Raw genomic sequence first — 15,706 nt, forward strand, 5'->3', positions numbered from 1 at the left:
TTAATTCTCATTAATTTAAACTGCCGTTTGTGTTATTTGGAGTGCGTCCACACAGAACAGGAATATTGCGCGTAACGTAAATTATTTCTGAAACAAAGTGGATGTTCCACCGTGAATAAAAGCATCAACCTGTATGAATGAGTCATCACCAAACATAGTGAAATATGTGAAATATATGGTTTATACAAGTGGTTCTCAAACTTTCTCATGTGAAGGACCCTCAAATTGACCCCTGGGGGTCCACAAACTCCACTTTGAGAACCACTGTTTATTCATCACGTTACCGGAGTCTATGTAAAGAGTAAAGACCTTTTAGGCTTACAATTAGAAAACTATTCTGTTCTCAGGGTAAGGATTAGGCGTTTAGAGGTCAGGTTTAGGGGTCAGAGTTGGAGTTATGTCTGGTTTTATTTAGTTTGCACGCCCTGCAGCTAAAATAGCAAGAAATTGTTGATCTGCTATTTCCGGTGTGTGACACATGCGCGCAACCAGTGGTGGAAGAAGTACTCAGATATTTTACTTAAGTAAAAGTAGCAATACCACAATATAAAAATACTCTGTTACAAGTAAAAGGCCTGTGTTCAAAATGTTACTTGAGTAAAAGTACAAAAGTATTGGTATCAAAATATACTTAAAGTACCAAAAGTAAAAGTACCAAAATATTTGAAAATAGCAAATCTACATGTATAAAATAGGGCTAAAGTGGTTTTATGATATTGTCATTTATATCTGCATAGTAACCTTTCTGCTATTAAACTAGTAAAAGTTTTCTAATTCTAGTGGAGTAAAAGTACAATATTTGCCTCTGAGATGTAGTGGAGTAGAAGTAAAAGTATTGAAAACTGGAAATCCTCCATATATTTTAAAATACTTAAGTGCAGTACTTGAGTAAATGTATTTAGTTACTTTACACCACTGCGCTCAACGTATAACTTAGGCTTTAGGATTAGGGTTTTAAAGCGGCAAAAGAAAAGGTAGTTAAAGGGTTAGGGTTGTAGATCTGCTATTTTATGGTCTTTAGGATTATGGTTAAAAATGACAAAAACATAAAAAATGGCATTCATAAAATCACTGTCTTAAAATGTTGATGTCCTCACAAGTATAGTAACACAAACCTGTGTGTGTGTGTTGAGGCATGGGAACCTGTCCATGCGTCCTAAGGGTCTGTCTGCTCTGGTGAAGCCTGGGGTCCCTGAGGCCCTGAGAGCTGAAGTGTGGACCCTCCTCTCTGGTTGTCATAGCGACCACACCCTGCTAGAACGCTACCGCATACTCATTACCCAGGTAAGAAACACACACACACACACACGCACACACACGCACACACGCACACGCACACGCACACACACACACACACACACACACACACACACACACACACACACACACACACACGCGCACACACTTACACGCACACGCACACACAGGTCAGTGGTGGCCTAAAGCTTAGAGGAACGCACATGTTACCAGAAGGTTCCTGGTTCGATTCCGCGGACCGGCTGCTCCAGTGGTGCTGCTCAGTGGCCAACAGTATTAAGACTGTGGTTGTACTGGTCAGCTCCCAAGTCTGGTCTGTGTGTCTGGTTAGGATGTTGCGGAAAATTAGCGCTTGTGCTCAGCTACTACCAACAACAAAAAACACACACACACACACACACACACACACACACACACACACACACACACACACACACACACACACACACACACACACACCAGTGCCACACAGTGCTACTGACCCATTGTGCTGGTTGCGAATGCAGTGGAAGGACAGTGAGCACAAGTGGAGCTTACTATGAAACCGTGCTCGGGTTGTGTGTCCGTCTGTGTGCACTGCCTGTGTGCAGCCGCGCCCCCATGTGACTCACGCTCTCATTGGCTGCTGACAGATCTCAGTGTGGCTGAAATCCGCCTGCCCCTGGGTGACTAATTACACTCCTCTGAGAGAAATATAGCAGCTACAGTCAAAAATAACGCATCTACACAAGTTCATCTATTGGGATATCTAAGAATTCCATGTCATTTGTGCATATTTCAGGCTGGATGGCAAGTTGAAAACGCCTTAGTTTGAGGACAGTTTGAGATTTCTTCTGTACCACCCACTTCTCTACAATTGCTCATTCCTTTCTATTCTTCTTTTTGTTATTTTCGAGCTGCGTTCGCTTCCCGCGTTCGCGCGTCTTACTTGTTTCTCTTGTCTTCAGTGTGTGTGTGTTTGTCTGTGAAGTGATCTGGAGTCGGGGTGTGCATGCAGACGCCACATACCGTGCTATTTTACGTACTGTTGTTGCTATTCTTTATTATTTCTCTGTTATTGTTCTTATTGCTGTTATAATGTCGAGAAATGAAAACCAAAGACTTTTACTCTTGTGTACAAGTACACATTAACCCATTCAATCCGGGAATGCATCTCTGTCATTTTAGATTTCTTTGACTATTCAAAAAATAGCAGATCTACAAGCTCTTAGCTATGAGCTTGTAGATTTGTTTTTTTTTAATTGTGCAAATCTTTAAATATATATCATTTAAAGCCAACATTTGTAAAACATTTTTACTCGGGTTCCCCCCCAGGAGGAAGTGGCTAATGTTGCACAGGGAAGGGAAGTCTGGAGCTCTCTGCTGTAGAGATGCGCGGATAGGGTTTATCGTCAACCGAATCCGCATATACATGTTCATTATCCACCCGCCATCCGACCGCGGTTAATTATACCATCCTATTTCTAGATCTGCACCAACTGCATCAAATTATTATTATTTTCCTGTTAGTTTTCTTATAAACAATGTTACTCACCACTGTCTGTCGCGATGTAGTGACTGTATACAATCCATATCTATGGTAACAACAAGACGGAGCTTGAAGCTTTGTTTATTTTGCTTTCGCTTTTTAACTATAAGCGACTTTTGGGGTAATTTGGCCTTTGTTTTGGGCTTGTTTTCATAGACATTGCTGCTTATTTCTCTCGCAGCATCCGGAACAAAGACCCCGCGTGCAGTAGGCGGCTAATTTGTACCTGATGTAAAATGACGTAATATTCAAATAGTACAAACGCACGCACGGCGAGATTTCGTGCTTTTTAAAAGCTATAATAGGCCTATAGATTGATATATTAATGTAATTCCCACATTTTTTCACCCGCGGTTTATCCAATATTAATTCATTATTAAATTTGATTGACCCAAATCCACCAAACTGTGGTTAACTGCGGCAACCGCGGCTAAAACCACGATCCGCGCATCTCTACTCTGCTGGAACCGGTTTTGGATAAGCGGTTGAAGACGGATGGATGGATGGATGGATGGATAAAGGAGGATACAACCTGAGCTTTCACGTTCACTCGTCCATTTACAATCCCTGTAGACGGCTTTGCATTCCACACACTTGAAGAATAACCTCATAACTTGATTTCATTGACTTAATGGGTGTAATTACTGGCAGTAGACACTTAACTACAGCCGGTTTAGTCGACTGCATTCCTGGACTGCATGTCAACTTGTAAGACAGTTTGTCAAGACATCTGTCAGACCGCAAGATTCCATCAGATTAGGTTGTAGGGCTTTAGAAGTTTGCATTGAACACTGGAACTCAAAAACTCAACTCAAATCAAACAAGCTACTGACTGGAATTATGAACACGCAAGACCGGGAAAGTATCTGTCATTTTCGATTTTAACCACTTTTAACCATTATTTTAAACTTTGGCCATTCAAAAATAGCAGATATACAAGCTCATAGCGTGGCACTCGATGCCGTGCAATGAGTTTGTAGATCTGCTATTTTTGAAAAATCTTGAAAATGTGTGCACATCTTTGAATATATATATATTATTATTTTTTAAAGCGACCATTTGTAACTCAAATCTTTGCTTTTGATGGGTCCCTGGAACAACATATTTTGAGATGGGGGGTCTGCGGCCAAATACATATAATTTTGGGGGTCCTTGACATGAAAAAGTTTGAGAACCACTGATATTATAGCAACATAAAAAAATGTATTAAAAAAAACACTGTTAGGATTTAGAAGACATACTGTATGTAGAATCCCCAGAAGCAAAGATTTGAGTTAAATATGTTCGCTTAAAAATATATATATATTCAAAGATTTTCAAATTTTCACGATTTAAAAAAAATAGCAGATCTACAAGCTCATAGCGCGGCACTCGGTGCCGCGCTATGAGCTTGTATATCTGCTATTTTTGAATAGCCAAAGAAATCTAAAGTGACACAGATGCGTTCCCGGATTGAATGGGTTAAATTGCTCCTCTAATTCTTGCATCCGTCTTTTTTGCTGCTAGTATAAGTTTTGGTCTGTGTGTTGTATTTTTAGGCTGGATGTTGTAGTTTTTGGACTGTGTTGTAGTTATTAGGCTGGATGTTGTAGTTCTTAGGCTGGATGTGGTCGTTTTTAGGCTGGATGTTGTAGTCTTTGGTCTCTGTGTTTGTAGTTTTCAGGCTGAATATCATAAACTAGTTTGTGAGCGGTAATATTAGCGGGGGACATTTACAGTCATGTAATTCTATAAGCAGGAGAAGCTTCAATGTTGTTACAGGGAATGGAATTAATAACATACACCCACCTGTGATCTGTGTCTCACACACACACACACACACACACACACACACACACACACACACACACACACACACACACACACACACACACACACACACACACACACACACACACACACACACACACACACACACACACGCACACAGAGTGAAGCCTATAGAATGTACAGTAGACAAGCTGCCATAGCAACGTGCTTCATCTATTTACAGGTTGTTTCCATGCCAGTGTGTTTTCCTTTTTTTTCTCCTTCTTTTTCTTCTAACTCTCATCCAATCAGAACATACTGTAGCTAAAGGTTACAGCAGGACTCATCGCTTCTCCACATGTCTGTCTGTCTGTCTGTTTATCTGTCAGACAGGCAAACTTATAGCAAAGTGTAGTTGTGTTCATCTAAACCAGTGGTTCTCAAACTTTTTCATGTCAAGGACCCCCAAATTAACACTTATTAGCCCGCGGACCCCCATTTAAAAAGATAAGCCAGGGACCCCAATAAGAGAAGGTTTATACGGCTTTTTAGCAGTGATTCTCAACCATTTTAATGTCAAGGACCCCCAGTTTGACATGTTTTAGGCTACGGACCCCCATTTAAAGGCATTTATACCTCTGGGACCCCAATTTATTTTATAAAATCAATGTTAATGTAACTCTGAGAGTGTACAAATGGAACCAAATGGACCCGTTAGGGTCCATTTGGTTCCATTTGTACACTCTCAGAGTTACAGAACCATAAGGGTGCATTTGGTTCCATTTGTACACTCTCAGAGTTACAGAACCATAAGGGTGCATTTGGTTCCTATCCATCATTTAGTTGGGGACCCCCTGGAACCCCCTCAAGTACCCCTGGGGGTCCCCGTACCCCAAGAGAACCAATGCTCTAAACAGTGGCTCAGGAGGTTGGAGCGGCTGCTTTGGAATGGCAAGGTTTCCGGTTAGATCCCCCCCCCCCCCCACCCCCAACTCCTCCTGGGGTTAGTGTCCAAGTGTCCTTGAGCAAGACACTGAATCCCTAACTTTCTGCTGATGGCGTTGGTGCCTTGCATGGCGTGCATGGTTTACTCTGCCGTCGGTGGGTGAATGTGAAAGGCTTTATATAAATGCACCCATTGTATCCCAATACACAGTGGTGTAAAGTAACTAAGTACATTTACTCAAGTACTGTACAATTTTGAGGTACTTTTACTTTCCAATTTTCTATTCTTTTACTTCTACTCCACTACACCTCAGAGGCAAATGTTGTACTTTTACTCCACTACAATTATTTGAAAACTTGAGTTACTAGTTACTTTGCAGACATTTTTATATAAAACATACATTAATCTCTTTAACCCAATTTTATACCTAGGCTATTTGATAATAGCAGATCTACAAGCTTGTAGATCTGCTATTTTCAAACATTTCAGTACTTTTACTTTTGGTACTTTAAGTACATTTTGATACCAATACTGTCGTACTTTTACTCAAGTACATTTTTAATTCCGGACTTTTGCTTGCAACAGAGTTCTTCTACATTGCACTATTGATACTTTTACTCAAGTAAAACATTTGAGTACTTTTTTCCCCACCACTGCCAATACACACGTGCACTTTCTGCACCTCAACAGTGTGCAGGTAGGACAGACAGACAGACACACTACATTCAACTCAATTATATTCAATTCAATAGGCTGTATTGGCATGACAAGTGTTACCAAAAGCACAATTACATTTCCATTATTATGTCTATTTCTTGTGTCTTGTGGTTGCTGTCCTTCATGGACTATATAGTCATTCTAGTCTCTCCTCACACAGTGAGTCCAATAAATAATCAGCTCAATGTTTGTCCTTCATATTTCTGAGATAACCGTCTCTCTCCGCTGCCCACTCGTCTCCTCCAACTCTCTCTCTCTCTCTCTCTCTCTCTTGTTGGCTCTTTCTTTCACTCTGAACGACAAACCCCGACGCAGGTGTCGTTGTTGAAAAATAGCTGTCTCCATGACGATCTCTCTCTCTCTCTCTCTCTCTCTCTCATGTGTCTGTTGATCAGAGTGCTCCTCTTCTCTAATTAGCCCACTGTGAATTAAACTAATTAAATCACTTAAGCTCTACATATGCTTTATCACACGACGTGCCGAGTGCTTTTACAAGGGCTGTGTTTGAGAATATTCTTAAAAAAACATTAAGAGCAGGGAAAGCAACTGTCATTTTCGATTTTAACCACTTTAACCATTATTTTATACTCAAAAATAGCCACGCTATGAGCTTGTAGATCTGCTATTTTCTCTCTTTGAATATATATATTTTTAAGCGAACATTTTTTTATTCAAATGTTTGCTTCTGGGGGTCCCAGGAACTAAATATTTTGAGATGGGGGGGGGGGGGGGGGGGGTCCGCGGCCAAATACACATAATTTTGGGTGGTCCTTGACATGAAAAGGTTTGAGAACCACTGATATCATAGCAACACAAAGTGTTTCAGAAAGCTGTGAGGATTTAGAAGACTTTATTATATAAGGACAGGAATGCCAGGGTTCTTGTGGTTGAATGTATCTATGTGCTATTTCCGTAGCTTAGTCATCAGCAGAGAGGGTCAACCGGCTCGCCTCCCGGCCCCATGTCTATGTGTTAAAGTGTCCCTGGGCAACACTCTTACTGTAACCCCCCCCCCCCCCCCCCCGATCACTCATCAAGACCATCTGAGCAGAGATAAAAAGTATATCGTTACTGTCAGGCTCTTATCTCCACTTGCTAAATTAAAGGAACTAGACCATACCCGGTGAAGTGCGCAGGCGAAAGTAGTTGCCGCCCCCCACCCCGCGTGTCCCGTCACGTTTTTGTCGTGGGTTGTGAAAGTGCAGGTGGGTGTGGGGACGCGTTGTGAGCTTGTAGATCGGCTGTTTTCCCAGAGGCAATGTATATGTGTGAAGGCGCTTCGTTTGGGCTTCTTTTCATAGACCTTGTTGCTTGTAGGGCTCGCTTCGTTTGGGCTCGCTTCGTTTGGGCTTGTTTTCATAGACCTTGCTGCTTGTTTATCGCGCGAAACGTGGCAACCCTGCTCTCCCATTGTTTGACACATAAACGCTAATGATAAGCTGAGATTTGATGAAATTGAAAAAAGGGCTTCGCTGTTGAGTTCAGAATGTAATGGTCAATGGCTGTGTGCAAATTCAGATCAATTGCTCCTGCCACTGAGGAGAACCAGGCACACGTTTTTGCTCTCAGAGGTTTGTCAAATTATAGGAGGATAGTCATCCAAATTGTTTTTTCTATCAATTACACACCCCATGAAGCATTGAATTATGGAGATTTTTTAGTTTTTGACACATTCCTAAGACAATAATTTGATGACCGGGCGTATTTCCGGTAGGAGACTCAAAGAGACTCCTTTGAGTCTCCTACCGGATACATTAGCATCTTCATTAGCCGGTCATCAAATTATTGTCTCAGGAACGCGACAAAAGCAAAAAACATCTCCATGAATTCAATGCTTCATGGGGTGTGTAATTGATTGAGTTATTTTTTTGGGTGAACTACTCCTTTAACGCCCTACTTGATCATACTACTACAGCGTCACACAAACACACCAAAGAAAGTAAGCCGATTTTGGATCTGCTAATTTTGTTGTTTTTTATTTGAATCCTGACAGTTTTGGACATATGGGGTTTCCACCCGACAGAGACCATATATAGTTGCAGTAATAATTGTATGATTACTGAGAGTTTAAAAAGGTGTGTGTGCGTGTGTGTGTGTGTGTGTGTGTGTGTGTGTGTTTGTTTGTCTGAGAGAGAGTGTGAGAGAATTTGAGATTTTTTTACTTAAGTAAAAGTATCAATACTGCAATGTAGAAATATTCTGTTTCAAGTAAAAGTCCGGAATTCAAAATGTACTTGAGTAAAAGTATAAGTACCAAAAGTAAAAGTACTCATTGTGCAGAATGTCCCATTTCAAGTTTTCCAAGTGTATAAAACATATTTTGAAAATGGCAGATCTACAAGCTCACAACGCGTCGCATTGCGACGCGTTGTGAGCTTGTAGATCGGCTATTTTCAAATGGCTGAAATGTATGTAGGGCTGAAATGGTTACTGTATGTTTTGTAATAATACAAAAAAAATCTACAAAGTAACTAGTGACTAAAGTTTGTAAATAGTTGTAGTGGAGTAAAAGTACAATATTTGCCTCTTGAGATGTAGTGGAGTGGAAGTAAAAGTATTGGAAATGAATAGTTACTTTACAACACTCTGTGTGTGTGTGTGTGTGTGTGTGTGTGTGTGTGTGTGTGTGGGGGGGGGGGTGTACGCGAGTGTGAGAGGATGACTGCGGTTACACACTATCTGTGTTTACAGTGAGACTGTCCTTACCGTGACCCTCCAGGCTACAATCAGCCTTATTGGATAGTCTAATCAATATTGTAGTTTGACTAAACTATGTGGCGCCTGGAACTGAGCAGAAGGTCACCGGTTCCCCCCCCCCCGTACCGTCTATATGTGTCAAAGTGCCCCTGAGCAAGGCACTTAACCCCTTAACTGCTCCCCGGGGGGCTGTATTAATATCACCCACTGCTCCTAATAGTTAGGATGGTAAATATATGAATCCCGGAGAGTTTCACTGTGCTTCTGCGGAAAAAAAAACTCCTGTTTGCTTGTTATACAGTATGCCGCTGAGTGAAAATAGCATGTCTCGCCAAAAATACATAGTAAAACTAGAAAATGTGCTCCTCGGAGCACAGGTCTCCGCCAGTACTGTTCCTGATTAATCCTGTCTTACCTATTTATATTACATATTGTCACGTGTCACTTGACCAATGTTAGCTTGGCTGATGGAAGCTCACTTCAAAAAATATAAAATATTTTTTCTTGAAGTGACACACTTATTTATAGGACTGTATTTCGTCATGCGTCTCGCTAGCCAATCAAAGCACACCCTTTCAACATTGTCACGTGTCACGTGAAGCTTGACCAATGTTAGCTTGGCGGACACACGGAAGGACAGAGACGAAAACATACTCTCCACCTCTGGCGGAGACAATAAATGACGGAGATCTCAGAAAACAGTCTATGTACTGTATGTGCAAAATGTACTGTAGCAAATACCTCTACAACAACTATAAAGAACACAGTTATTATTAACAATAGAACAATAGAACATAATGTGAATGAAAGACTAGGTGTACATAGGGAACCACTCCAAATGTAAGCTTAAAGACACACACAGAGAGACAGAATAATTAATAATATGAGAGAGAGAAAGAGAGAGAGAGCATCAGGTGCAGCTGGGAGGAGGGGGGATGGAGGGCAAGAGAAGCTCGAGTGTGAGAGAGAGAGAGAGAGAGAGAGAGAGAGAGAGAGAGAGAGAGAGAGAGAGAGAGAGAGAGAGAGAGAGAGAGAGAGAGAGAGAGAGAGAGAGAGAGAGAGAGAGAGAGAGAGAGAGAGAGAGAGAGAGAGAGAGAGAGAGAGAGAGAGAGAGAGAGAGAGAGAGAGAGAGAGAGCAAATGAGCAAGAGAGAGAGAGAGAGAGCCAGTGTGTGGCCGGCGAGAGGGAAGTGTATAGCCCAGTCACAGCGTCTCTGTGTCTCACTGCAGTAGGCAGCACAGGGGGGACACAACTCCCTCTCCTCATCCTCTCCTCATCCTCTTCTCCCAGTATCACTCCGCCTGTGCTCATTTTTCAAAGTGTTTGCTCCTCTCGCTGCTTTCTGTCTGATCGACCGCATTCGTTCATTCATTCATTAATTCATTCATTCATTCGTTCGTTCGTTCATTCGTTCATTCGTTCCCATCCTGCTGCTCTGGGATCAGCCGGCTGGTTCATCCTAGTGGAGGAGAAGCTCTGGAGTCTGGTTTACTGAGCTGAGACCAGACACACACACACACACACACACACACTGGGACCGCTGTTCTCTCTCTGAGGTTTTTCTATTGGTTCGGATGGACAGCAGGACGACACGGAGAGACACCAAGACATCAACGAGCAGAGGACCACCGCGCTGACTAGTAGAGACGCACTGGACACTTAACTCTGTCCTCCTGCCACCTCCTCCTCTCACCTCCTAGCACCTCCCTATCTGCCACTCCCCCCCTACGGCCTGTCGCCTCTGGAGAATGTCACGGCACAGGCACGCCACTGAAAACAAGTTTATGGGATAAACAAGAGGAATGCGGATTGGTCTCTCTCACACACACACACACACACACACACACACACACACACACACACACACACACACAGCGCTGAGCAGCAGTGGAGCTGAACTGGATCAGTGAGGAGTTGCTGTTGAGAGGAGCTGCAGAGTTACTCTGTTTGGCTTCTCACCGCTCCTGCACAGAACCTGTTCACCAGCTGCTCCTGTTCAGCCCACCCACCTCGGAGACCCTCCTCTTCTTCTTCTTCTTCTTCTTCTTTCGCGTTGGATGGATACCTTCAGGGACACGTTGGATGATAACCTCCTTGTTGGATAAACCCCCCATGTTGGATATACCTTCGCGTTGGATACTTCCGTGTTGGATTAACTCTTCACGTCCGATGCTGCCATGGTGGATAATGTGACGCGCCGTGCGGATGTCAGCGGTTGTTTATATGGACACATGTCACAGCAGAGCAGTGTCTCTCTCTCTCTCTGTGTGTGTGTGTGTGTGGGGATGTGTTGTAAACACAGCCCTGTCCTGCATGTCCAGCGCTGTGTGCTGCTCTGAGCCCCGGCGTGGACATCTCTCTGTGTTGATGTAGGGCTGTGTCTGTGTTTTGATTCAGACAATAGCTGGACAAACAGGCAGCCCAGACAGGCACCAAAACAAACCGAGTGACCGTGACACACAAAACAAAGTAGCAGCAGCAAAAAAAAAAAAAAAAGAAAACCCTGTGGGCCTGCTGCTGCTCTGCCGCAACAAAAGACTATCTTTGAATGTCAGAGCGACACGTACGGTTTGCTTTCACCCCGCAGAGCTTAACGCAATAGAACAAGCCACATGCTCTTTGACTGGTCTAATCTGCACTGACTGGGGATCTGTTCCGAAAAGGAGGGAGAGAGCGCAGCCCCCTTTCTGCCTCGCTGGGATCGCTGGCCGCCCCGCGGCGCTGTCTTTTTTTTTTTACTTTTGGTTTCTGCTTTCCACCCCTCCTCCGGTTCTTTTGCCTTTTTTTGTTGTGGACAGATTGTGCCCTCTCTCCCTCCCGGTGACAACCGGGCGGTATAGGAGTCAGGAGGAGAGGTGGCGGCAGACAGGCTGTGGGCTGATCAGCGGGGGGGGAGAGCCCCTAGCCTCCGGCGGGGCGCATGGAGGCCGTGTCGCTAACGCTGCCGCTTGGCTCCTTCTGTCCGTTCGCTGAGGGAGAGCGCAGCTGGGCTGTTTTTTTTTTTGCTGTTGTTTTTTTTATCCCCTCCTCATTCTCTCCGTGGCTCCTCTAAACATGACTGATGGGAGAAAGGAGAGCTGAGCCGGCCCGCCAGCCTTCCCCTGAGGATGTATTGATTTCCTCCACGCTTTGTCACTGTTTCATCTGATTGAAACCCAGCTATGTGAGAGCCAGGCGGAGGAAACACTGACTGTGTGAGAGAGAGAGAGAGAGAGAGATAGAGAGAGAGAGACAATCTACTGAGCTCCGTTTACCACAGGGAGGTTGCGGCGGACGTAGCAGCTGAGTGGTTGGCGAGGGAGGGCAGGTGTCCAGTTCTCAGCCCCATGTGCCTGGCAGCGGCGGACGGCCATTCGCCAGCCTGACCCACCTGGACGGGCTCCCTCCCAGCAGCTCTCGGGCCATATGAATCAGTCCATGTCGGCGCCCACTGCCAACGGCAGCCTGGGCGGCGGGCTCCTCCTCCTCGGCCCCCCCGGGCCCGGGCCCCGGACCTCCAACCACTCCTGCCCCCTGGGCTGGGGCCACAGCGCGGGCCTGGAGGCCTGCGTCCTGGAGACGGCCGTCATCGTGCTGCTGACGGCGCTCATCATCGCTGGGAACCTGACGGTGATCTTCGTGTTCCACTGCGCCCCGCTGCTCCACCACTACACCACCAGCTACTTCATCCGCACCATGGCCTACGCCGACCTCCTGGTGGGCCTCAGCTGCCTGGTGCCGGCGCTGTCTCTGCTGCGCTACCCGGCCGGCGTGGAGGAGCCCGTCACCTGCCAGGTGTTCAGCTACGTCATCTCGGTGCTGAAGAGCGTGTCCATGGCGTGCCTGGCGTGCATCAGCGTGGACCGCTACCTGGCCATCACGCGGCCGCTGTCCTACACGCGGCTGGTGACGCCGGGCCGCCTGCGCTGCTGCATCGCCCTCATCTGGCTCTACTCCGGCCTGGTGTTCCTGCCGTCCTTCTTCGGCTGGGGCAAGCCCGGCTACCACGGGGACATCTTCGAGTGGTGCGCCCGCTCCTGGCCCACGTCGGCGCTCTTCACGGGCTTCGTGGTGTGCCTGCTGTACGCGCCGGCCGCCCTCATCGTCTGCTTCACCTACTTCCACATCTTCCGCATCTGCCAGCAGCACAACCGCGAGATCAGCGAGCGCCGCGCGCGCTTCCCCAGCCAGGAGATGGAGGCCGGGGGGGAGGGCGAGGGCGGAGGCGGAGGGGCTGACGGCGGTGGAGGCGTAGGCGGGGGCGGAGAGCACCACGGAGGGCACGGACACGACCGGCGCTACGCCATGGTGCTGTTCCGCATCACCAGCGTCTTCTACATGCTGTGGCTGCCCTACATCATCTACTTCCTGCTGGAGAGCTCCCACGTGCTGGACAGCCCCGCCCTCTCCTTCGTCACCACCTGGCTGGCCATCAGCAACAGCTTCTGCAACTGCGTCATCTACAGCCTGTCCAACAGCGTGTTCCGCCTGGGCATGCGCCGGCTCTCGCAGACCATGTGCTCGTTCAGCCACTGCGCGGCCGACGACAGGGACTTCGGCGAGCCGAGGAAGGCGAGGAAGAGGGCGAACTCCGGCTCTATTTGAGACCCCACCACCCCACCGAGGAGTGGATTGTACAGCTCGCTTTTCTTCCCCCGAGATGTCAGGAGCTTCAGCTCGAGTCTTCTCAAGCTTAGCGTCGATTAATACTTTGCTGCGTGCCCGAAAATAGCAGATCTACAAGCTCAAAGAGTGTAGATCGGCTTTGTTTGGGGGGCACGCGGCTATAAGTCTGAATGGGGCTCAGGTCACTGGTGAACTTAGAGTTGACTTGACAGGATGAACTGTCACAAGTAGGAAGTCTTCCCACCATGACACGACGTCTCTGAGCCGACACCAGCAAAGCTACTGAGGGTGATGATTTAACGTGGTTGTTATGACAAGTTCTGGCTGTCTGACTGTCACCTAGGTACTAGTGTTGTGACAAGGTTTAGCTGTGTGTGACTGTCACCTACATCCTAGTGTGTCACCAGTGCTTTTCTCAGGCCCGTAAAATGCTTGATTTATACGTCATTGCGGAAACCGGTGAGTCGCGTGCCGAGGATTGCAGATCTAAAAGTCGTGTGAGCTTGTAGATCTGCTATTTTCGACACGCGACATCGGTGCGTAGCGACGTTTCAGTCAGGTTTCATGTTTACATTTCTGTTGTACATCATCAGCAGAGGAAAAAAGAAAAGAAAAAAAGTCGTAAATTCCCCCAAGACGTTCACTAAGGTTTTCCCTCCAGTTTTCCACGGTGATGTGGTGATCATAAATATCTTCTTGGATTAGGTTAAAGTTGATGTGATTAGCCTGTATTGGATTTGGCCCTGCATACTTACACATTAGCATCATTAGCACATAATCATGGGCCCAGTATCCTTGTTTGTACTCTTGCCCTGGCGAAAGGGTGTCACCAGGACACGCACGCACGCGCACACACACACACACACACACACACACACACACACACACACACGCACACGCGCACACACAAACACGCACACAGATGAATGGCATCTTAACAGTTCTGTTCAATAGCAACAGATGATGACGTGGCCTTGACTGTAAATGTTCTTTATCCAAAATAATGCGAGAGGCGTTTGTCAGCCTGTCCGGGTAACCCAGTAAGGTCACGAGTTCGATTCCCACAACAGTTAACATGGCTGTAAAAAGCAGCCGTAAAAGCAATACGGTTAAACCCCATACCTCTTGAACACTCATTCTAATGAATGCACTGCAAATAAATGCACTGGTTGAGAGTGTGAAATTGGTCCATTTTTTACACTCTGGTTAAATTAATCAGGATTTGCTCTGTGGCTTCAATTTAAACAACTCTACTTAATGGAGACAGATGGTACGCTGAGACAGATGGAGGAAAGATAAAGGCCAGGTTGTCTCTACAGTAAGGAGCCTTATTTTTTTTTTTAATATAAACAAATTTAGAGGTTTGGAGGTCAGCCCTCAAGCTCAGCTTGAGGTGCCTCTTCTTTACTTCCTTCACAGGTGTTACCAATGATACTGATGAAGGTCCCTGTTCCATTCTGGTCAGACAGAGTCAGGGTGCTGATATTGTGCATGTTGGCTCACTGGAAACACTCTGCTACACCAGTGGGTCTCAAAGTGTGGTCCAGGGACCCTCATGGTTCCTTAAGGGGGGTTCCAAATGGCCCCTTATGGGTGTGTAACTCTGAGAGTGTACAAACACGGGTCCATTTGGTTCCATTTGTACACTCAGAGTTACGGGTTTGAAGAACCACTGTGCTACCTACACTGAATGGAACAGAGCCTTCATTAGAATCATTGGTAACACCTGTGAAGGCTGTAAGACAGTGGTTTTCAACCAGTGGTCCGGGGACCACCAGTGGTCCTTGAGGGAGTTCCAGGGGGTCCCCAGCTAAATGATAGATAGGAACCAAATGGACCCTTATGGGTCTGTAACTCTGAGAGTGTACAAATGGAACCTTGGTTCCATGTGTACACTCTCAGAGTTAAATTAACATTGATTTTATAATGGAACCAAATGGACCCATTTTGACATAGATTTTGACATAGATGTAAAATCTATGTCCATTTTTACATAGATTTTACAATATAAATTGCGGTCCAAGTGATAGAAATGCCATTAAATGGGGGTCTGACTGGGGGTTTGAATGCATGTCAAATGGTTGAGAATCACTGCTAGAGCCGTAAAAAATCCTCTCTTATGGGGGTCCCTGGCATATCTTTTGAAATGGGGGTCCGCGGGCTAATAAGTGTCAATTTGGGGGTCCTTGGCATGAAAAAGTTTGAGA

At 45.7% G+C, this 15,706-nt stretch overlaps 2 protein-coding genes across 2 annotated transcripts in view; both read left to right on the plus strand.

Moving 5' to 3' along the window:
- Positions 1-15,706, plus strand: part of rabgap1l (RAB GTPase activating protein 1-like) — a 151,449-nt gene that overhangs the window by 44,373 nt on the left and 91,370 nt on the right. The window contains exon 14 of the mRNA XM_084067647.1: positions 1,134-1,284. Coding sequence (XP_083923773.1) covers positions 1,134-1,284 — 151 coding nt within the window. The remainder of the gene's footprint in view (positions 1-1,133; positions 1,285-15,706) is intronic.
- Positions 12,300-13,478, plus strand: gpr52 (G protein-coupled receptor 52; the record flags this gene model as incomplete). The annotated part of the gene is made up of 1 exon (XM_084067648.1): positions 12,300-13,478. The coding sequence occupies one exon, from the start codon at positions 12,300-12,302 to the stop codon at positions 13,476-13,478; it is 1,179 nt and encodes a 392-aa protein (XP_083923774.1).

Source organism: Gymnoscopelus microlampas (assembly GCF_963454915.1).
Source record: "Gymnoscopelus microlampas genome assembly, chromosome: 9".
NCBI classification, from domain to species: Eukaryota; Metazoa; Chordata; class Actinopteri; order Myctophiformes; family Myctophidae; genus Gymnoscopelus; species Gymnoscopelus microlampas.